Source organism: Mandrillus leucophaeus, unplaced genomic scaffold (assembly GCF_000951045.1).
Source record: "Mandrillus leucophaeus isolate KB7577 unplaced genomic scaffold, Mleu.le_1.0 Scaffold384, whole genome shotgun sequence".
NCBI lineage: Eukaryota > Metazoa > Chordata > Mammalia > Primates > Cercopithecidae > Mandrillus > Mandrillus leucophaeus.
In genome coordinates this window covers 1145998-1168906 of record NW_012104076.1, presented here as the reverse complement: position 1 = coordinate 1168906, position 22909 = coordinate 1145998, and the positions used below count along the sequence as shown (strand labels likewise).

At 39.6% G+C, this 22909-nt stretch overlaps 1 protein-coding gene across 1 annotated transcript in view; it reads left to right on the top strand.

Annotated features, from left to right (window-relative positions):
* TTC39B (tetratricopeptide repeat domain 39B) overlaps nucleotides 1–22909 on the top strand; it is a 163475-nt gene that overhangs the window by 110421 nt on the left and 30145 nt on the right. The window contains exons 5-10 of the mRNA XM_011990864.1: nucleotides 1460–1591; nucleotides 2686–2762; nucleotides 8635–8702; nucleotides 12607–12671; nucleotides 20005–20110; nucleotides 21690–21755. Coding sequence (XP_011846254.1) covers nucleotides 1460–1591; nucleotides 2686–2762; nucleotides 8635–8702; nucleotides 12607–12671; nucleotides 20005–20110; nucleotides 21690–21755 — 514 coding nt within the window. The remainder of the gene's footprint in view (nucleotides 1–1459; nucleotides 1592–2685; nucleotides 2763–8634; nucleotides 8703–12606; nucleotides 12672–20004; nucleotides 20111–21689; nucleotides 21756–22909) is intronic.

Below are 22909 nucleotides of genomic sequence, written 5' to 3'. Positions count from 1 at the left end.
CATTATCTCCTTTGATTTTTATTCAAACAAGTCTTTCTCTGCCACTGACACACAGCTGATCATGACATGGGATGAAAATAAACGATTTAGTGTTGTATTCAGTCAGGTTCATCTCTGAGTTTTATACATGTTTCACTGTTTAAATGGCTTAGGCCTGTAATCCCAGCACTTTGGGAGGCTGAGGCAGGCGGATCACCTGAGGTCGGGAGTTCGAGACCAGCCTGACCAACAGGGAGAAACCCTGACTCTACTAAAAATACAAAAAATTAGCCGGGCATGGTGGCGCATGCCTGTTATCCCAGCTACTCGATAGGCTGAGGCAGGAGAACCACTTGAACCCAGGAGGCAGAGGTTGCGGTGAGCCGAGATCGTGCCATTGCACTTCAGCCTGGGCAACAAGAGCAAAACTCTGTCTCAAAAATAAATAAATAAATAACTAATACTTTTCCCTCATTTGAAATAATTTTTTTTTCTTCTTGAAAGAGCTTCCAGTTAAAAATGTGAGGTTTGAAACCACAATTAATGATTAACTTTGAGCTGCTCTGATTCCTTGTGGTTCTTTTGAACAGATAGTGAGTGCCCTCAATGTTCAGGACAAGCTGCAAATTACCAAAGGATGTTTAGACTATTTCCGTGGGGGCAAAAAATAATGTGGCTTGTATTTGTTTTGCATGGCAGCAGGCTGTTATGCATTAATATTTAAATTAAAAACAAAACCATGCATTAGCATTTTAAACCTTATAAATAATTAATACAGCTTAAGAAGTTTTGAGAAAATAAATGATGTTCTCATAGCCCGAGAATCTGGATGTCTGCCATCCGTTAGGAGTCATTAACATCCTTAAGAATCCTGAAGCAGTTCTCACTGTAACTTGATGATTTGAAATATCAAGAACTTTAATCAGGAATTTCAGATAATGGGATTAGACTAGATATAAGGTCTGACATCTACTTTGGTCATGGCTCTTGTGACCAGCCTAACTTGTTCCAAAATCTTGTTTGCTCTTGGCCTTTGGCTGGAGAGGAGAGGAATTACTTTAAATGAGCCTTTATTTTTGAAAAAACATATCGGAATCTCTCTGTCAAAAAATACATTTCCAGCGGCCTTTATTTTAGCACTTATTTCAGAGCCAAAGGTGGTAGTGTGCTGCCCTCTTTTCAACTGAAGACAGTGGGTTTGCTTGGAATCTGCCTGCAGGCTGCCCTCTTGTGTTGAAATAGGGAAATGCATATTGTCCCCTTCAACCTGGAACATTTTGTTCTGCCTGTGTGGGTTTACATTGGAAAGTCCTTGGTACTTGAGTTTTTAAGAGGTTACTTTTCACCACCCATATAATTTTGGTGATTATGGTGAAGGAATAAAGGTTACTGTGCAAGTCAGAACATGCATTTCCTAGGATTTCTTATGATCAGTATTTCCATTGAATTAAAATGTCTGAATTCCCTGTTTTCTCCCCAGGGCTAAGGAGAGTATGTACCATGCTCTGGGCTACAGTACCATTGTGGTGTTGCAGGCTGTCCTGACCTTCGAGCAACAGGACATCCAAAATGGCATTTCTGCCATGAAGGATGCTTTACAAACCTGCCAAAAGTATGACGAGTCATTCAATACTTGAGATGTGACTGCAAACTTTTATGCCTTTGTAACAAAAATAATGTCATTTGCCTGACCAAGAGCTCTGTGTTTGAAATTGGCCACAGTTACAGAAAAGAAATTCAGCCTTGAAGCTGAAGGATTCCCATTTGGCATCTATATATTCCACTTTTCTTTTTGATAACCTGGGGTCTGAGCTACAGAGATTTGGGGGGGGGGGTGGATTTCTGTGGGATTAGCAGCAAGCATCTCTCAAGGTAGATGACATTAGGTACTGCACGCCAAACCAAGCCACGCAAGGAATGTTTTTGTTTTAAGTGGGAGATGCAAATTCATGAGGGAATGTTTTATTTGTTTAAGAAGGACCTCTTTTTGAACACTTTTGTTTGGTGAAAATGAGATAGAGTTTTAGTTTTATTTTAAGCTTTACCCTGTGTGTATAGGAAGACCCTATCAAAATTTTTTTTCAAGGCAAAAGTAATTTTGATATCTTTTAAAAAATGATAAATGTTTCACAGTATGGGAGATGCTTGGTTTGTAGACATTTAGGAATATTCAAGAATCCAGGAATGGCTGGCTGCGGCACCCTGAGCAAATGGATGGGAGGAAATGACTGCTGTTGCTGTCAATTGCTTGATGTGCCGCTGGGACTAGGGCAGAAGGTTCATGATCAGAAGGTTAACATGGGTGAAATTGCATCCTGATATAATGGTGTTGTAAGCTCCTCCAATGAAGAGAGCTTCCAAATATTGCACTTTAACTTCATTTTTCACCTGTGGAGAATTTTACACAAATCCTGATTTTAGTTATCAGGATAAGGGAAGGTACTTTGGAGGTTAGTTTTCACTGGCGTGTGTGGGTTTCCCCACGTGGTGTTCAGTAACACAGACTGAGTTCCCGCAAGTGGCTAGCCAGTGCTGACTGTAGAGTGTTGGAAAAGGATGATCTGTGTCCTACAGACTTCAGGGTTTAGAGTTTCAGCTTTTTGACTCTTTGGTGTGATAGTGATTGAAATGAATGGCAAATGAAAATGAGCTTAGCCTGATTTTTTTTTTCTATTTTCTATCTCCCTTTTTATTTACTCAATGTAGATACAGGAAAAAATACACAGTTGTAGAATCTTTCTCAAGTCTTCTTTCTAGAGGATCCCTGGAGCAACTGAGTGAAGGTAAAAGTCATTTAAAAGATCACTTTTTTCCTTCATTTTAAAAGTTAAAAAATGATCATCTCATAAAATTCCATACTGAAGTGTATAAAGTCAATGGAATGTCTTTTTCTCTTCCCTATCATACTGACCTTCCAAAAGTAACCATTGTTAATAGTTCATTGTAAAGCCTTTTCTGCGTACATACTCAAATACATAAATAAGGTACACATAGGGTTTTTGTTGTCGCTCATGGATTGTTCTTTTTTTTTTTTGCAAGCATAAAATCACATAATAGGTGTAAATTTGACATTGACACTTTCCCAGGTCATTACATGTGAGTGTTTAACAGCTGTGTGATATTCCACAGGATTGATGTATTGTGCACCAAAATTGGATTTTCTCTATTGTTTTTATTTTTTCACTGTTACAGATAATGGTGTCCTAGAATCCTTATACATACAGATTCATGCATCTTGAAAAGTTATTTCATAAGATAGATTTCTAAAAGTGGAATAACCGGGACTGGCAGTTTGAAAAGTTACAATATTTATAGGTATTCCCAGTTTTTTTCTCCAAAGGTGTAGGTCAGTTTATATTCTTACCATTCATCTGTGAGAATTTTAGTTTTCCACAAGCTATTAAAAATTTTTTTCAAGGTGAAAGTAATTTTGATATCTTTTAAAAAATGATGTTTCACAGTATGGAAGATGTGTGGTTTGTGTACATTTAGGAATATTCAGGAATCCAGGAAAGGTTGGCTGCGGCACCCTGATCAGATGGATGGGAGGAAATGACCGCTGTTGCTGTAAATTGCTTGATGTGCCCCCTGGGACTAGGGCAGAAGTTTCATGATCAGTTCTGTCTTTACAGTGTTACACTCTAGTCCAGAATAGTTTACAAGAAAGAAGCATCTAGATATTCCTGTAGAAGGAAAAAAAAATGTCCTTCAAATGTGATCATTGTAGAATAAAGCTTTTGCCATCCCAGGAGAATCTGTGCCTGTATTGTCATTGTCAAATGTGTTATCTGAAGAGGTGACACAAAATACTAGAATATACCATACTAGAAAACACAAAATACAAAGCTACTAGAAGTAGCTTTGGTTGATTAGAGCAAGAGCAGTTCTGGATCCTGCTGTCAGAGTAGTTTCTAATGGTCAAGTATATGTCAGACATATTTTTGAGGGTGTTTTATTAGGAAGTTTTGTTTATTTTGTTAGATGAGTATTATCAGCTTGTTTTGGACTTCGGAGAACTTGGGAACATGTGCACGATGTGAAGCTAGAGTATTGATTATAGGAGAGGAATTATGAGACATTTCACATCTTTGGGACTTATTTCAAAGGGGCATGATGTTGACCCCAAAACCATGGTCAAACAGAATGGTATTTCATTGGTCACACTAGGCAGCTGAAACCTACATCTTTTTCTCTGGAAACTGACCTCCAACTATTTGTAAGAATTTATTTATCCCCTTGACTTCGGATAGAATGTGTCTACATATCTTCCGTCTTTGGGCTACTTATGTAAATTAGTTCCATTAGATCTAAAGTTCATTAAAGTGGGTTAATAAGAAATCAAATAGGCCCAAAAGAAATTGAACTCTTTTGTTGTATTCTCCTTTCTGTTACCCTCTCTATGGCTTCCCTCTAGTGGCCAGCTACTCAGGAGGCTGAGTGAGGCAGCAGAGTTGCTTGAACCCAGGAGGCGGAGGTTGCAGTGAGCCGAGATCTCGCCACTGTACTCCAGCCTGGACAACAGAGTGATACTCTGTCTCAAAAATAATAATAATAATTTGAAAAATAAGATGCTCCTTTTTTTTTTTTTTTGAGACAGAATCTTGCTCTGTCCCCCAGGCTGGAGGGCAGTGGCACAATCTCAGCTCACTGCAAGCAAGCTCAGCCTCCTGGGTTCACGCCATTCTCCTGCCTCAGCCTCCCGAGTAGCTGGGATTACAGGTGCCTGCCACCACGCCCGGCTAATTTTTTGTATTTTTAGTAGAGATGGGGTTTCACCATGTTAGCCAGGATGGTCTCAATCTGACTTCATGATCCGCCTGCCTCGGGCCTCCCAAAGTCCTGGGATTACAGGCATGAGCCACCGCACCCAGCCGATGATCCTCCATTTTTAAAAAACGTTCTGTATGTGCTATATACTGTCCTTGTTGCTTTTCTTAACATTCACCTGTCTAACCTCCTCGTTATAGACTTGGAACTGATCAGAGTTATAAACAAATGGCCAGGATTCCCCACCTAGCAGAGTAGGGTTAACTGATCATTTGCCTTTCCCTAAGCCACAACTCTTTCCACCGTAACCCACACTTTCTCCTTTAGGGAAGTAGAGAAGGGCACGAAATGTGTCATATATGGATAAAGGAAATATTGAATTATTTCTGTTAGTCATCTTGAAAATAGATGATACTGTGTTGTTATGTTTTTATAATGTCTTTGAACAATGGCGCTTTAGGAAATCTACAATAAAGTAGAAAATTACTTTTTACTAATTATAAAAAGTAGTCTGGGCATGGTGGCTTGTGCCTGTAATCCCAGCTACTCAGGAGGCTAAGGTGAGAGGATCCCTTGAGCCCAGGAGGCGGAGTGTATTAGTCCATTTTCATACTATTATAAAGAACTGCCCAGGACCGGGTAATTTATAAAGGAAAGAGGTTTAATTGACTCATAGTTCTGCATGGCTGGGGAGACCTCAGGAAACTTAAAATCATGGCAGAAGGTGAAGAGGAAGCAAGGCACCTTCTTCACAAGGCAGCAGGAAGGAGAAGGGCATGTAGGAGGAACTGTCAAACACTTACAAAACCACCTGGTCTTGTGAGAACTCACTCACTGTCATGAGAACAGCATGGAAGAAACCAGCCCCATGATCCAAACATCTCGCACCAGGTCCCACCCTTGATACATAGGGATTATGGGGATTACAATTCAAGATGAGATTTGGGTGGGGACGCAAAGCCTAACCATATCACAGAGGTTGCAGTAAGCGCAGATCATGCCACTGTACTCTCCTCTGGGTGACAGAGCAAGTCCCTGTTTCTACATAAATAAAAATAAAGTAATATAAACTAAAATAAACTAATACACTTGTGAGTATAGCCTATTATGAAATACAGGTTTATTTAGACTTTCATATCTAAAGGCAATGCTTAGCTAACATTATTTCAGTGCATCATGAAGATACTTACTCCTGTGGACTATGGAATTTACAATTAAGAGATATTCTGGTAGTTACCCACTCATAAGTACCTAATGGCTAATTTTGAGAACTAAAGAACTATGCAGTGTAAATCAAACACAGTGAAAGAGTAAGACTTTTATAAATTAAGCTGTATTTTATTCTTAGTGAGTTTGGCTGTCAACTGCAACCCAAACAGACTTTGTGTTCAAGGGAGCATGTCAAAACATTGTAGCTTTAGTGTGTGATTTGTTTTTCCTCTTGGTAATTTTCATTTACATCCTTGAGGTCTGGTTGTCTACAGGAGTGAGTATATTTCATTAAACTTTTCATGAGTTTAACGTGGAACATACTAGTTTTTTTCTCTTGTGGCTGGCGGATTGCCCCAAATGGGTTTCAAATGGCCTTTACAGATATTTATATGCAGTGAGTGCCTAGGATGTGAAAGGGATTTAATATGACAGATACTTATTTGCGGAATGCAAAGTTCAAACTCTCATGCCTTTTCTGTTTGCCTTGATCCCTGTGCTGCTCTTAAATTTGTTCATCTTTCACTTAACCCTGATCTGCCCACCTGTCTGCTCAGATCTCTGAAAGGACTGACTCACTGTTGCCTCCTGAATCAACTGTAGACTCTTAACATTCAAGGCCATTTATAATTGAGCCTTGACTTAGCCCTTCCAGCCTCATTGCTGTCTCCTCCCTTGACTGGCTTTTCCTGAAGGTTCTCTGGGCTTTCCTTGCTCCTGTTACCGGCCCACTCCCCTCTGCCCCCCACCCACTGCCACCATCACCACCACAGACTTCATCCCCTCTGCATGTACCCCAAGCCAGCAATCTGTATTCCTGAGCAGACTTTCATAGCTAATAATTCCTGATTCTCACTGTGTCACAGAATTACCTAGGAAGAGGATATTCAGGTGACTGTGTAAAAGTAAGTTACCAGTTGGTATCCCACTGAACACAGCTAGAAAATCACCAGGCACACTTTGAAGAGAGGTGTTCTGAAGGACTGAGACCCTGGCTGTGGGCATGCAGGCTGTAACTCCTCAAGTTTGGTTTGTCGTGACTTTGGCCCCATCTCTCTGTGCGCTGTTGAAGACCTTAGCTGCAGAGGGGCTTCTTTGTAAATTAAACATTTGGAATATGAGCATGGCAGGAACTTGAACCAATTTGTGAGAACCAGTGGGTTGTATGTGTGTATAGGGTGGGGGTGGGGTCTATAAGTGCAAGAAAGTACTTGTTGTCATCTAAGTCTATTAGCAGTAATCCCAATAATACAGAAATACTCTATTTTCAGTCACATTCCACATAAAAATGCTTTCTGAGCTTTTATCAAAAAGCAGTGACATGGATCAAGGGCAGTAATCTCAGTGCACGTAGCTAGCATTGATCCAGTGCTAACTCTGTATCATGAGCTCTGTATGCAGTACCTCATTTGATCCTTCGGCTGTGAACCAGAGGTGGTGTTAGTGGCCTTTATAAATGAGGAAACCAGCAGAGATGGGATGAGGTCCTATAGCCAGTACATGGCAGAGCGTTTTTAGCAGCCCAGGCTCTTAAATACCCCAGGCTCATTTACTTAAATATCATGCCAATTTGCATCTCATGGATAGAGCAAGAATCTGCTGCCTCGTATATGGAAAAAAGTAAAGATTTGTCTCTCCATTCTCTGCAAGTATAATGGGTTGTTGGGAAGCTAGGGTATGTGTTTTGGGGTACTCCACAGGCCCCTGCGATGCACAGAGCCCCACCTAACCCCTTTTTGAGAGTACCTTATTCTTGTGCTAGACATCTACATGATCAAATTAGCCTAAAACTGGGATAGTGCTGTCTCTTTTTATATCAGATCTTAACATATGAGGAGTCTTAACATGGCCATGCAGGACGTTTCTTTTTCACTGAGCTCTAGAGAATTGCTGCTTTCTTTTCAGGTAGTTAATGTTTCTGGTTAGTGTCATGGTTACCATATCTTTATATTTTAGAAGCTAGCATTCATACATTTAATTTAGTTTTTTTCAACTTTTAAAACTATGTTAAAGTTGTTTTGTTGTTTTTTTTTTTTTTTTGAGACAGAATTTTGCTCTTGTTGCCCAGGCTGGAGTGCAATGGCGCAATCTCAGCTCACCACAACCTCCACCTTGCAGGTTCAAGCGATTCTTCTGCCTCAGCCTCCCAAATAGCTGGGATTACAGGCATGCACCACCACACCTGGCTAATTTTTGTATTTTTGGTGGAGACGGGGTTTCTCCCTGTTGGTCAGGCTGGTCTCTGTCTCCTGACCTCAGGTGATCCACGCACCTTGGCCTCCCAAAGTGCTGGGATTACAGGCATGAACCACTGCGCACAGCCAAAGTTTTATGTTACTAATTAAGTTAAAAAATAAGTGGTTTCCTTTTTTTTTAAAGTGCTTTTAAATGTTAATTTCCCCTTGTGAGCTGAGTTTGGGTCTCTGATACGAAGTGACTGACTCTTCGCAGTTATGTTTGAATGGGGATGACCTCCCTGAACACTTCACACATTCCAGGAAAATCTTCCTGACAAAGTGAGAACTGGGGTTATCATTCTGCTTTTGTGGAAGCACAAGGGCCATCTAAGTTTTGGGGTCTCTCTTGGGTTAATTTATCTGCCAGTCTTTCCTGAGCATCACAGAGCAATCACTTTGGATGTGGGATTTTACTTAATATAATTTTATTTGTTTTTCGTAGAGGAAATGCATGCTGAAATCTGTTATGCCGAGTGTCTCCTACAGAAAGCTGCACTCACGTTTGTGCAGGTAATGAATATTTGGCTTAGAATTTATATTGGCTGGGAAGACAGCCAGTGCTGCATAGAAAAATGTGGTGCATTCTATGTCAAAGCTTCAGTTCTTTTGACTTAGAGTTGTAATGGCAAATATTTGTTATTCTGATAAACTTTGTCTGAAAAAAGATGCTAGAGAGCTTTGTTCCTCCTCTACTGTACTTAAGAATCTATTTCAAATTGCACTCCACTGGGAATCATTGCCCTTTAAAGACTGTGCCTTTAAAGAAACTTTAGGCCAGGCGCAGGGGCTCATGTCTGTAATCCCAGCACTTTGGGAGGCTGAGGTGGGCGGATCACCTGAGGTCTGGGGTTCGAGACGAGCCTGGCCAACATGGTGAAACCCCGTCTCTACTAAAAATACAAGAAAAAAAAAAAAAATTAGCCGGGCGTGGTGGCGCATGCCTGTAATCCCAGCTACCCAGGAGGCTGAGGCAGGAAAATCACTTGAACCTGGGAGGTGGAGATTGCAGCAAGCTGAGGTTGCATCACTGCATTCCAGCTTGGGTGACAGAGCAACACTCCGCCTCAAAAACAAAAAAGAAACTTTAAAGAAACTGCTTTGCAACTGCCACATCTAATTTTAAGATGCATCTGTGTGGAAACCGGGAGAATATTCCGCTTTGTACTTTCTACTGGTAGAGGCCGCACATGGGAGTGGCCTGGGCAGAGGAAGTGCCCCGTTTTACACCACTTGCCTCAGTGAAGTTCAGTTAGGCATACATGGAAAGTTCATGTACACTTCAAATTTTATTTTTCCCCTTCTTTCTGTATTCTAATTCCCCTTTCTTTTATTTCTTCCTTTGGAAAAACAGTTTTTTAAAAGTCACTAAACAATTAATCCTTTTCTTATGAGGCATTTTAATTTCACCTCTGGGAATTGGTACAGTCAGTACCTTGTCTATTTCTGTATCTTCCAATGCTTCTCTAAAACATAAATCTTCACATAATGGCTTCATGGGTGGCAGTGATGGCTACAGTGAGAGTGAGGTGGAGTAGAGAGTGTAAGAAATCAGAAAGAAATTCAACTGTAAAATGGAAAATCTTCCTTAATCACAATCTTTTTTTTTTTTTGTGGAGGGGTGTGGGGTGGTTAGAGCCTCATTCTGTCACCCAGGCTGGGGTGCAGTGGCGCGATCTTGGCTCACTGCAACGTCTGCCTCCCGGGTTCAAGCAGTTCTTCTGTCTCAGTCCCCCGAGTAGCTGGGATTACAGGTGTGCACCACCACACCTGGCTAATTTTTGTATTTTCAGTAGAGACAGGTTTTCACCATATTGGTCAGGCTGGTCTCGAATTCCTGACCTCAGGTGTTCCACCCATTTCAGCCTCCTGAAGTGTTGGGATTATAGACGTGAGCCACCATGCCTGGCCACAATCTTAAATTATTTGGCAGTTGCTTCTTTCTTTTCATGGAGGTTTACCTCTTAGGTTGGATTCTGGTTTAATAAAACGGAATCACTGCAGCCCATGACCCTGTTTCCTAAAACATAGACGTTACAAAGGCTGGTTGATAACAACAGTCTTACTGCCTCAGTAAGCATCATAATGATAGTCATGGAGGCCCAAGTTTTTTTCTGTTTTCCAAACAGGAATTTGGCAATCAAATCTGGGATTTGGAGGCTTATTTTATGTTTGCGGACTTGAAATTAAAGAGATATCCGTATTTGTGCCCTCTTCCTCATGCCTCCCACCCAATCATTTTTATATTCATGCTGCTTTAGCCTTTTAAAGATTGTGCAACTCCATCTCTTTCTGTCATTGTTCTAGAAGAGGTGCTTATCCACTCTTTGCTGAACTGTACAGCAACCTAGTGACTCTCCCTCTCTAATTTCTTTTACCTTCAGCTCATTCCCTATTCTGCAGTTGAGGGTTGAGTACCCTCTTAAAAACGAGTCTCTGACTTGGTCACTTCTCTGCTTCAGCATTCAGTAGCTCTTACTGACTGTGGCAGTATTCTGTATCAGAATATCACAAATGAGGGGGGTACTTTTTCAAACAAAACTGGTACCTCCTCTCTATGTTCCCTTACCGCCCCCGCCCCTGCCAACACACACACACCTTACAGGTGTCCTTGGATGCCACTGACAGGGTTGCATATTGAGTAGCATGGCTGGAGGTAGCTTTCTTAACTCCTTGGTCATTCTCTTTGCAACAGATTCTTCAGCAGTGTGGAATTACATATGCACACATGGCCAAACCCATCATGATCCTGAATGCCGCCCCATCTTTCCACTTAAGTTTTACTTTGCTTACAAAGTTCACATCTGCTTTGCCTTTCTATACCTGGCCAGTTTCTAATTATTTTTGTGCTTAAAGCACCAATGCTTCCAGGAGGGATTTCTGGCCCTCTCCATGCTACTACTTTGTGTTCTCATGACATCCTGTGCATGATCCCATCCCCGTGCATGACTCCGTCCCTATGCCTGGCTCCTTCTCCACACATGACGCCTTCCCTTAACATACTGTATTACTTTCATCTGTTTTTGCATTTGGGTGCCTGGTATAAAATAGGCATTAAATTTAAGTTTGATGAATCCTGAAATGAAATATGGTTTTTTTTTTTCGAGGCATATTTCAAGCTAATTTAAGAAATTCTTTTCTGGTTGGTATTGGATCTTATGTAATCATAAGATTCCTTAAATTAAGAAGATAAACATTGAATTTCATATCTATTGATTCTTATAATAATTAGAACAATAAATATTGAAGCAATTAATGAAATTAGTAAATGAAAGTCAGTTTTTCTTTTGCTACAGGAGGATGCTTAAGTATACAAGAAATACATAGCAGAGCATTTTCTTTTTTCTTTTTTTGAGATGGAGTCTCGCTGTGTCACCAGGCTGGAGTTCAGTGGTGCGATCTCGGCTCACTGCGGCCTCCGCCTCCCAGATTCAAGTGATTCTCCTGCCTCAGCCTCCCGAGTAGCTACAGGGACCCGCCACCATGCCTGGCTAATTTTTATATTTTTAGTAGATATGGGGTTTCACCATGTTGGCCAGGATGGTCTCTATCTCTTGACCTCGTGATCCACCCGCCTCGGCCTCCCAAAGGGATTACAGATGTGAGCCACTGCGCCCGGCCAGAGCATCTTTCTGATATCAATAGACTAGACAAACTTTCTGTCTGGAAATGCAGAACATAGGACTGTCTCCACTAGCACCATCTATTAGAGTAACTTCCTTCAAGTGGTTATTTGATGTAATTTATTGAGAGATTGTCTTAGAATCCTAGAATGCTGACCCCGAAAACGCCATTCATCCAGGCCAACTGCCTCAATTTTATGGTCAATGACCATCAGATAAACAGAACTGAAGTGGTTTTGTTTTCCTAAAACAAAATTGCATAGTAGTGACAGCCACTTCAGAAACTAGACCAGTTATTTTGGGCCTGGAAATGTGTATGTGTAAAATTCGCAACATTTAATAGACTCTGACTGCTAAAGTACTCTGTGAAAGAAGGACCATTGTCCCCTTTACTGGGTGTAATGTACTGGAAGGTTTGGCCTTAGAGCAGATTGTAAAGTTGTCCAGTTTAGATTCTGTTAAACCCACAAGAAAATAGCTCAGTAGTTGTCGATGTTTATTAAAATAATTTGGACCACATATGGGCCCTAATTGGTGAGGATTACCTCCTTAGTAATATAAAATAATTGAAGGATTTTACAAGCATTTTCTTTTTGTTGTCCTCTAATGTAGAAGAAAAAGTACCCCAAAAACTTTTAAATGTAAAGCAAGAGTATGCGTTAATTTCAAAATTATGTCCTCAAAATGCTTTTTTTTGTTTGTTTTTGTTTTTCTAATCACATAAACACACAACTGTGGGGACAATTTAAACTTGTTTGCTAAATAATCTAATTTTTTAACTGAATTATTTTCAGGATGAAAATATGATCAACTTCATCAAAGGTGGACTCAAAATTAGAACAAGTTATCAAATATATAAGTAAGTTAAAAAGTAAGATGTGATTTGTAAATAATTCTGTGCTGTATACTCCTTTGTTCTTCACAGTTCTCCTAAATTAAGTTTGACTAGGAGATTTTATTTCGTGTTGGTAAAAATGAATTTGATTTTTTGCTGAGTGTGTATTCAGTGTTATAGGACAACAGAATTTAAGTTTAAATACAATTTTAAGAGCAAATTAGTTGAAAATAAAGCTACTGACATAATTTCTGATTAGATAATTTGAGTTTCTCCTTTGAACAATTTATAAATTTAAAATTATAGTAATATCTTTGGTTCAGATTCCAGAGCAGCACTGCCCAGTAGAACTTTCTGCAGTAAATGGAAATGTTCAGCCGAGGTGACCATAGTGTTGTTCGTATCCTTATCGATTTTTTTTTTTTGGTATGGAGTCTCGCTCTGTCACCCAGGCTAGAGTGCAGTGGTGCGATCTTGGCTCACTGCAAGCTCCACCTCCCAGGTTCACGCCATTCTCCTGCCTCAGCCTCCTGAGTAGCTGGGACTACAGGTGCCTGCCACCACGCTCAGCTAATTTTTTGTAATTTTAGTAGAGACAGGGTTTCACTATGTTAGCCAGGTTGGTCTCGATCTCCTGACCTCGTGATCTGCCTGCCTCGGCCTCCCAGAGTGCTGGGATTACAGGCATGAGCCACTGCGTCTGGTCATCCTTATTGATTTTTATCCAGTTGTCTTTTATTTACTCAGTGTTAAAGTCTCTAAGTTTGAATCTGGAATCATCTCTTTCTTCCTTTAGTTCTGTCAGTGTTTGCCTCATATATTTAGGAGCTCTGTTGTCAGGCTCATATAATATGTATTTATAATTGTTCTGTCTTCCTAATGAATTAACCTTTTCTTCATCTTGAAATGTCTCTATTTAACCCTGGTAATATTCCTTGTCTTGAAATCTGTTATGTCTAATATTCATATAGGCACTCATGCTTTTTATAATTAGTCTTTGCATGGTATATATTCTTTTACTTTAAACCTATTTTTGTTTTCATATTTAAATTGTATTTTTAAATATTTAAATTGTATTTCTTGTAGATGCACATAGTTGGGCAGTTGATATGTTTGCACTTATTACTGCCATTTTGCTTTTTCTCTTTGCCTCATCTGTTCTCTCACCCTTCTTTCCTGTCTTCTTTTGCTCTAATAATATTTTTAAAACTGTTGTTCTCTTAGCTGTACTCTCTTTTTTTGTGTGTGGTTGCTCTAGTGTTTATAATATTCTTTTTAACTTATTACAGTCAACTTAGAGTTAATATTGTAATAGCACTGGACATAAATTGTAAGAACTTTGCATAAGTGTAATTTCATTTACCACATTTTGTCCTTTATGCTTTTTTTTTTTTTGAGACCGAGTCTTGCTCTGTTGTCCAGGCTGGAGTGCAGTGGTGCGATCTCAGCTCACTGCAACCTCTGCCTCATGAGTTCAAGCAATTCTTCTGTCTCAGCCTCCCGAGCAGCTGGGACTACAGGCATGTATCATCATGGCCAGTTATTTTTGTATTTTTAGTAGAGATGGAGCTTCACCATATTGGCCAGGCTGGTCTCGAACTCCTGACCTCATGATCCACCTGCCTCGGTCTCCCAAAGTGCTGGGATTACAGGTGTGAGCCACTGCTCCTGACCCTTTATGCTATTTTTATGATGTATAGCACACTTACATATATTATAAACCCTACAATACAGTGTCAGACTTTCCCTTTAATCAGTTATATGCTGTAGTCTTCTCTCTTTACCCATATTCTTACCATTTTTCATATTCTTATCCAAAATGGTAAATATATTTCCTGTTTACTTTCAGACTGAGGAACTTCCTTTAACATTTCTTATGGGTGTCAGCTTTTAACAAATTCTGTTTTCATTTATCTTAAAATATATTTACTTTTTACTTTTTCTTTTCAGGGTTATTTTTACTAACTACAGTATTCTGAGTCGATGAGTTTTTCCTTCTTTCAGCTCTTTAAAACTGGCTTCCCATTGTAATAAAGCCTCTGTTACTCAGTTTCCATTTGTATTATTGTTCTCCTATATATAATGTGTCTTCTCTTCTGACTTTTTTGAAGACTGACTCGTTTGTATCTTTAGGTCTCAGTAGTTTGACTAGGATGTGCCTAAGTGTGGTTTTGAGAAATTTGTGGTCATAATTTTTCAAACTTTTTTCCTGCCCCATTCTTACTTTCTTCTCTCCTGAGACTCCTACTTTGTTCCCTTCATTTTCCACTGTGTGAAAATATGTTTCAAATGTATATTTTATATTTTTCCAGAATTTATGATAGTTATTTGTGGGAAAGTTAATCCGACATAAGCTACCCTGCCATTACTGGTAGCAGAACCAAAATTTAGTATTTTAAGAGGTACTTCCATTGAAAATCCTTTTACAAAACTGTGTTTCATTCAAAATCCTGGAAAGGGGTGGTAGATCTTGGGTACCTGACATGCTGTTCTATAGATTTCTTTGTGAAGTATTTTTAGAAAATATAAACAAATGTTAAATTCAATGCTAATTGCTGTTTTAGTCATCAAAACTTAAAAATACTCAAGGAATTAAAATAGGCCTGTAGAGGCAAAGACATACAGTTATACCTCAGAGATATTTTGGGTTCCAGACCACTACAATAAAGTGAATATTGCAATAAAGTGAGTCACAAACTTTTTAGTTTCCTTGTGCATATAAAAGTTACGGGCCGGGCGCGGTGGTTCACGCCTATGATCCCAGCACTTTGGGAGGCCGAGGCGGGCAGATCACGAGGTCAGGAGATTGAGACCATGGTGAAACTCTGTCTCTACTAAAAATATAAAAAATTAGCTGGGCGCGGTGGCGGGCACTTGTAGTCCCAGCTGCTTGGGAGGCTGAGGCAGGAGAATGGCGTGAACCCGGGAGGCGGAGCTTGCAGTGAGCCCAGATCGCGCCACTGCACTCCAGCCTGGGCGACAGAGCGAGACTCTGTCTCAAAAAAAGAAGAAAAAAAATGTTGATACTGTACTGTATTCTATTAAGTCTGCCACTACCCTTATGTCTACCCTAATTGATACACACTTTTTTTGCTAAAAAAATGCTAACAATTATCTGAGCCTTCACCAAGTCATAATGTTTTTATAGGTGGAGGTCTTGCCTCCATGTTGATGGGTGCTGACATTCAGGGTAGTGGTTGCTGAAGGTTGGGGTGGCTATAGCAATTTTTTAAAAAAGGACAACAGTGAAGTTTGCCATACCTATTGACTTTTCCTTTCGTAAAAGATTTTTCTGTAGCATGTAATACTGCTTGATGGCATTTTACCCACAGGAGAACTTCTTTCAGAATTAGAGTCCATGCTCTCAAATCTTGCTGCTGCTTTATCAGCGAAGTTTATTTAATATTACAAATCCTTTGTTGTCATTTCAACAATGTTTATGGCATCTTTACCGGGAGTAGATTTTATCTCAAGAAACTACTTTCTTGCTTATCCATAAGAGGCAACTCCTCATCCATTAAAGTTTCATCATGAGATGGCAGCAGTCAGTCACATCTTCAGGCTCCACTTCTAATTCTAGTTCTCTTGCTGTTTCTAACACCTCTAAGTTACTTTCTCCACCAAAGTCTTGAACCCTTCAAAATGATCATGAATGTTGAAATCTGCTTCTTCCAAACTCCTGTTAATGTGGACATTTTGACTTCCTTCCATGAATCATGAATGTTTTCTATGACATGTAGAATGATGAATCCTTTTCAGAAGGCTTTCTGTTTCCTTTCCCTGGATCCATTAGAGGAATCACTATGGCAGCAATAGCCTTATAAAGTGTGCTTCTTAAATAATAAGACTTGAAAGTCAAAATTACTCCTTGATCCTTGGGCTGCAGAATGGATGTTGTGTTAGTAGGCATGAAAACAATAGAATCCTTGCATACATCTCCTTCAGAACTCTTAGGTGACTAGGTGCATTTTCAGTGAGTAATAATACTTTGAAATAATTTTTTTTTTTTTTTTCCTGAGCAGTGGATCTCAACAGTAGACTGAAAATATTTAGTAAACCATGCTATAAACAGATGTGCTATCATCCAGGCTTTGTTGTTTTAGTTATAGAGCACGGGCAGAGTAGATTTAGGACAATTGTTAAGGGCCTTCGGATATTTGGAATAGTAAATGAACACTGGCTTCCATTTAAAGTCACCGGTTCCATTAGCCCCTAACAAGAGTCAGCCTGACCTTTGAAGTTTTGAAGCCAGGCATTGACTTCTCCTCTCTATATATGAAAGTTCTAGATAACCTCTTCTTCCAATAGAAGACCATTTTGTCTACATTGAAAATTTGTTGTTTAGTGCAGCCACCTTTATCAGTGATCTTAGCTAGATATTCTGGATAACTTGCTACTGCTTCTACATAAGCACTTGCTGCTTCACTTTGTACTTTTTTTTTTTTTTTGAGATGGAGTCTCCCTCTCTTTCCCAGGCAGGAGTGCAGTGGTGCGATCTCAGCTCACTGCAACCTCTGCCTCCCAGGTTCAAGTGATTCTCCTGCCTCAGCCTCCCAAGTAGCTGAGACTACAGGCGTGCACCACCATGCCAGGCTAATTTTTGTATTTTTAGTGGAGACAGTGTTTCACCATGCTGAACTCCTGACCTCATGATCCAGCCACCCTGGCCACCCAAAGTGCTAAGATTACAGGTGTGAGCCACCGTGCCTGGCTGCACTTTTATGTTATAGAGATGGTGTCTTTCCTTAAATTCATGAACCAACCTCTGTTAGCTTCCAAGTTTTTTTTCTTCAGCTTCCTCACCTCTCTCAGACTTTATGGAGTTAAAGAGTTAGGGTCTTGTTCTGGATTAGGCTTTGGCTTGAGGGAGTGTTGTGGGCGGTTTGTTCTATCCAGACCACTACAGCTTTCTCCATATCAGCGATAGGGCTGTTTTGTTTTCTTATCACTTGTGCATTCACTGAAGTAGCACTTTTAATTTTCTTCAAGAACTTTTCTTTTGCACTTACAAGTTGACTGTTTGGCACAAGAGGCCTAGCTTTCAGCCTGTCTTGGCTTTTGACATACCTTCCTCACTAAGCTTAATTATTTCTAGTTTTTGATTTCAAGTGAGAGAGGGGCGACTCTTCCTTTCACTTGAACACTGAGAGGCCACTGCAGAGTTACCAATTGGCCTAATTTCAATATTGTTTTGTCTCAGGGGACAGGGAGGCCTGAGGAGAGAGATGGGGGAGCAACCTGTCAGAAGAGCAGTCAGAACACACACAACATTTACTGAGAACTTTCTCTGTCTCATATGGCTGTGGTTCATGGCCCCCTCAAATAGTTACAGTAGCAGTAACATTTAAGGTCTCCCATCAGAGATCACCATTAACAGATGCAATAATAATTTAAAAGTTTGGAAATTTTATGAGAATTACTAAAATGTGACTCTGAAACACAAAGTGAGCACGTATTGTTGGAATGTGCTCGAATACGCTTGCTCAACACAGTGCAATACAGTGAAGTGCAATAAAACAAGGTGTGCCTTTCCATATCAGTGAAATGAACCGCAGGGTTTTTGAAAGAGACAGCATGTGTGTGTGCATACATGGATTTACACACACATACACACACACACACACACACTCTTACCTGGGAATTCAAAATATACTAAATTCCTTTATATACATAGGCCCTTTCAAAACAGTGAAGAAAGGTAGGTACTTTAGGAAGTGTTTTTGGGAAAATTGTTCATTTTATGGAAAAATCATTAAGACGAAAAAAGTCCATATAAGTTTAATATTAAAAGATTTAAAAAGAATTCTAGCAGGAAACATAAAGTATTTTTATAATTCTTAAATATAAAAGCTTTAAACTTTTTTATTTTTCATTTTTTCACTTTGAAATAATTTGAAAATTTTTACAAAAAATTTCCATATAGCCTTCACTCAGATTTACAAATGTTAATATTCTGCGGAAGCACATTACAATGAATAAAATCAGGACACTGACATGGATACAGTATTAATATTTACTCCATGGCCTTTACTCACATTTCTCCAGTTGTCTCATCAATGCCCTTTTTCTGGCTCAGGATCCAACCTGGGATCCTGGATACTGAGTTTAGCTGTCATGTCTTCTTAGTCTCTTTTCATCCGGAATAGTTCTTCAGTCTCTGTCTTTAATGATGTTGACACTTTAAAAGAATAAACTGGCCAGTTATTTAGTAAAACAACCATCATTGTGGACTTTTCTAACATTTCTTCATGATTAAATTCAGATTATGAATCTATGGCAAAAATACCAGAGAAATGATATCATTAGGTACATGATGTCAGTTTCAAAGGCCTTTTAGCCATGGCATAAAATCAGAAATCAGAGGAAATTCATTGAGCTGACTAAATAAGCATGCATCATTTTATTTGGCAAAATACACCATAATAAAAAATAAATGACTCAGGGAAAATGACAGCAGGGGATACTTGTAGGCTGGTGGGCATCTGAATTGACTCTCTAAACCCTTAAATTTTTTGTAAACTGGAAGTTAGGTCTATAGGCTTGCTAGATTCAGATTAAAAATATTTGGCTAGACTGGATCACAGGTGTAGTTGCACATTTTATAATTGCATCACACCAAGTGATACATGATATCTCATTATTCCTTATTATTAAATTTGTCAATTTGATAAGCAATTCCCAGTTATTATCAATTTTTATATTTTTGTCATTGTTTTAGTTTGTATTTCTCCGGTAAAGATTTGCCTTTTGAAGATGATGTGAACAGGCAAGAGAGAAATACTTAGAAAATATAGTGAGAAGTTGGAAAGATGTGCATGGATGGAGCAGGAAGAAAGCAGAGGACAGATGGGACCATTGTGATGGCCTTTGCTTTGTTGTTTTCAGTCTGTCCTGGTCCCAAGCCCTAATTTATTTGGTCTATTTGAGACAATGGCAGTCACACTGAAGTTCAGATCTTCTTGCCAGTAGCATTTCATTTCCTTGGGCTGCAGTGTGTGCAGTGGTTGAGGAGCTGAGCCCTCTCAAGCAGTCCACTGTAAGACGCTGCTGGAAGCTGTGGGATGGCAGCCTGTGGTCCTGTGGCTCCTGGCTGGTGCTTGCCAATGGGTGAACCCCCTCTTTAAGCCCAGAAACACTGGTTCTGCTAGACACTGTAAAAATGAGCGTCTCCTTTTTCCTTGATGATTATTACCTAGTATCCTTAAGAGTAAACTCAGCACAGCATCATCCATTTAAAATTTTGATGGTATTTTAATTAATGACATTTATTTTACAGTATGTAATTGTAAAATGTGATTTAATATTTATTTTCAGAGTCATGGTCAACTTACACTATCACTTTTTTTCTTCAATCCAGAGAATGTCTTTCTATCCTGCATGAAATTCAGAAGAACAAACTTCAGCAGGAATTCTTCTATGAGTTTGAAGGGGGTGTCAAGCTTGGCACTGGGGCCTTTAATTTGGTAAGGAAATCACTATAAAGAAACCAGAACTTTTGCAGAAGAACCGAAGGTTATCTGTGCCTTCTCCACTGCATTTGAATCTCATCCTGACCCTCTCCCTGGGTTGGTTGACAAACAGCTAGAGTGGGATCAGTTTTCCGGCACTGTGACCTAGTGTGTTATGAAGTTCCACACATGCTCAGAGTAGCTTTGGATTGTAAAATGTAAGGGAAGCCTGTGGCACTCTGAATAGACTAGTAAGATTTTGGTGACGGGCGGATCACGAGGTCAGGAGATCGAGACCATCCTGGCTAACACAGTGAAACCCGTCTCTACTAAAAAATACAAAAAAATAGCCGGGCGAGGTGGCAGGCGCCTGTAGTCCCAGCTACTCAGGAGGCTGAGGCAGGAGAATGGCGCAAACCCGGGAGGCGGAGCTTGCAGTGAGCTGAGATCCGGCCACTGCACTCCAGCCTGGGCGACAGAGCGAGACTCCGTCTTAAAAAATATATATATTAAAAAAAAAAAAAAAAAGATTTTGGTAACAAGGAACAGTGGAATCCATTTCCACATTGGAAATATTGTTGCAATGACAGTGACGGCTCTGGAATTGAAAATGTGTGAGGGACCAGTATAACTTGAGGAATGATTTTTGATGATCCCTGAGGAGATGAAGTCTGAGTAGTAATCTGTCAAATTCCAATATGTTATTAAGAGATTTTTAAATTTTGTTGATGGTTCACTGGAATTAGTGAAAAAATAAAGTGGTCAAGAGAAGTATACACGTGAGTGTATGTGCCGCTTTGGCCACTTTGCTTACGAACCCGTGGGTGATGATTGGGAAAGAGGCTGACTGGTACCCACAGAATGAACCATCCTATCCAATTGGTTGTTAAAATCCTCTTTTGCTAAGGTCATCTTTTGATGTGTATCCACATGGGAACATTTTCTGCCCGTTCAGGAAGATCTGTCCACATACTTCTTCCCCAGAGCTCTTTGTCACCAATTTTCCAATCATGTTCTTTCCAAGCCTGTGCCCATCCAACCAAACCATTGTCTACATCCCCTGAATCAGCATATATAATTGCACATCTGGCCATTTCTCCTTTCAAGCATAGTGCATAACCAGGTGCACTGCCCAAGGTTCTGCCCACTGGAAGGATATTCCCTCACCACTGTCCTTTAGGAATATCCCGGAGAGAAGTGGTAGCGCTGCAGCTGTCCACTTCTGGGTGGTGTCTACACATCTCACAGACTATGATGGATTTTTGCTTCTGGGAAAGGAAACTAAGAAACCTTGCCTGGACATGGGCTTTGAGGGATTGCCTTCTTGTCACTTCTTCACACCACATCAAAGTTCCCACTATTCTATAGAGAACACTGGAAAGACCAGCCTTAAAACAAAACTTTTTAAAGGTTCATTGTTATAGCTAAATAAAATTTATTCATAAATGATTGTTACAATATGTGGTCACAGAAATATCTGGTGGTTAAAACTTGTTTCCAATTTTTCACATTATTGAAGCATTAAAACTGTTTAAATTTGTTTGCAGTTAGAAACACTAACACATAAGTACACTGTATATTTTTTTTCTTACAGATGCTGTCCCTTTTACCAGCAAGGATTATCAGACTACTGGAATTTATTGGATTTTCTGGAAATAGGGTACAAATTTAATTTTATCTTAATTTTGACAGGGAAGATTAAATATTATTTATTGAATATGAGGGCAATGCAACATGTCTGCCTAACTGGCTTGATAATTATTGGCAATTTGTTTGTGGGACAGAAAATAAGCCTTTGATTCTTGATCACATTTTTCAGGAGTTAGATGTAGTTTTTCTATTGAAAGTTAAAAATGTTCACCCTTGTTATCCAAATTCTTGGGTGAAAAATTATGTGTTGCTAATATTGCTTCTTGCTAGATCTTATTACTCTCACATGCTTTCCTATGCTTTCTTAATAGTTAAGCAGCCCCAGAGTTGCCCTCCTTAAGATGAAGAAATTAGCTGGATTTCCCTGTCTGATATTTTATGATTTTCATGGATCAAATACGATGCAGTATTTTGGATTTCCATGTGTTTCCACAAGTTTCTTTATAAAACTAAATGACGAAATATGTTTTTCATGAGTTTTATTTATTAAATGTCTGCGTGTTTATGGTTTGGTAGTGAATATATCACATTTATTAACCATGACACTCAATATGCTATTATAAGAGTTGCCTCATGGCAAAAAGTGTCGATTAAAAGAGCAGGTTTTGGGAAATGTGTGAAAGCAAGTATCGCTGTGAAAGCAGCTATCGCTTTTTTTCCTGTTTTTTCTACTGTCCATGTTCTTCATGAGCTATGGTGTATTTATGGTGATTCCTTCATAATGTTGTCCATTCTGACTCTGTGTTTCATGGTCGCCCTTCTCCTTAACTGTTCACCTTCTACCTGATTCCTTCAGAGGCTCTGAATTGCCTCTCCAATAAAGTTCAAACTATTAATGGCTTCAGGGACCCCATGGTCTGATTCTAGCCAGTGTTTCCAGCCATACTACCCAGATTCCTCATATTCCCAGTACTCCTGTTAAACTGGGCAATCGGTTGTTCCCCAGAAAGTCCTGTGCTTTTGTTTCCATGCTTTTGCTTTTCTCTGTTTTGGATATCCTCCCCAACTGGCTTCCTCCCAAGTAATTGTCTCTCAAGAGCTCCTCCATCCACTAGGGTTGAGATAAATGCCACCTATCTCACAAAGCTGTCCCTCATACTCCCTCAGTGAGGCTCAAGCATTCCTGACTTTCAGAATTGTTTATTTATCCTTCTTACAATCTCT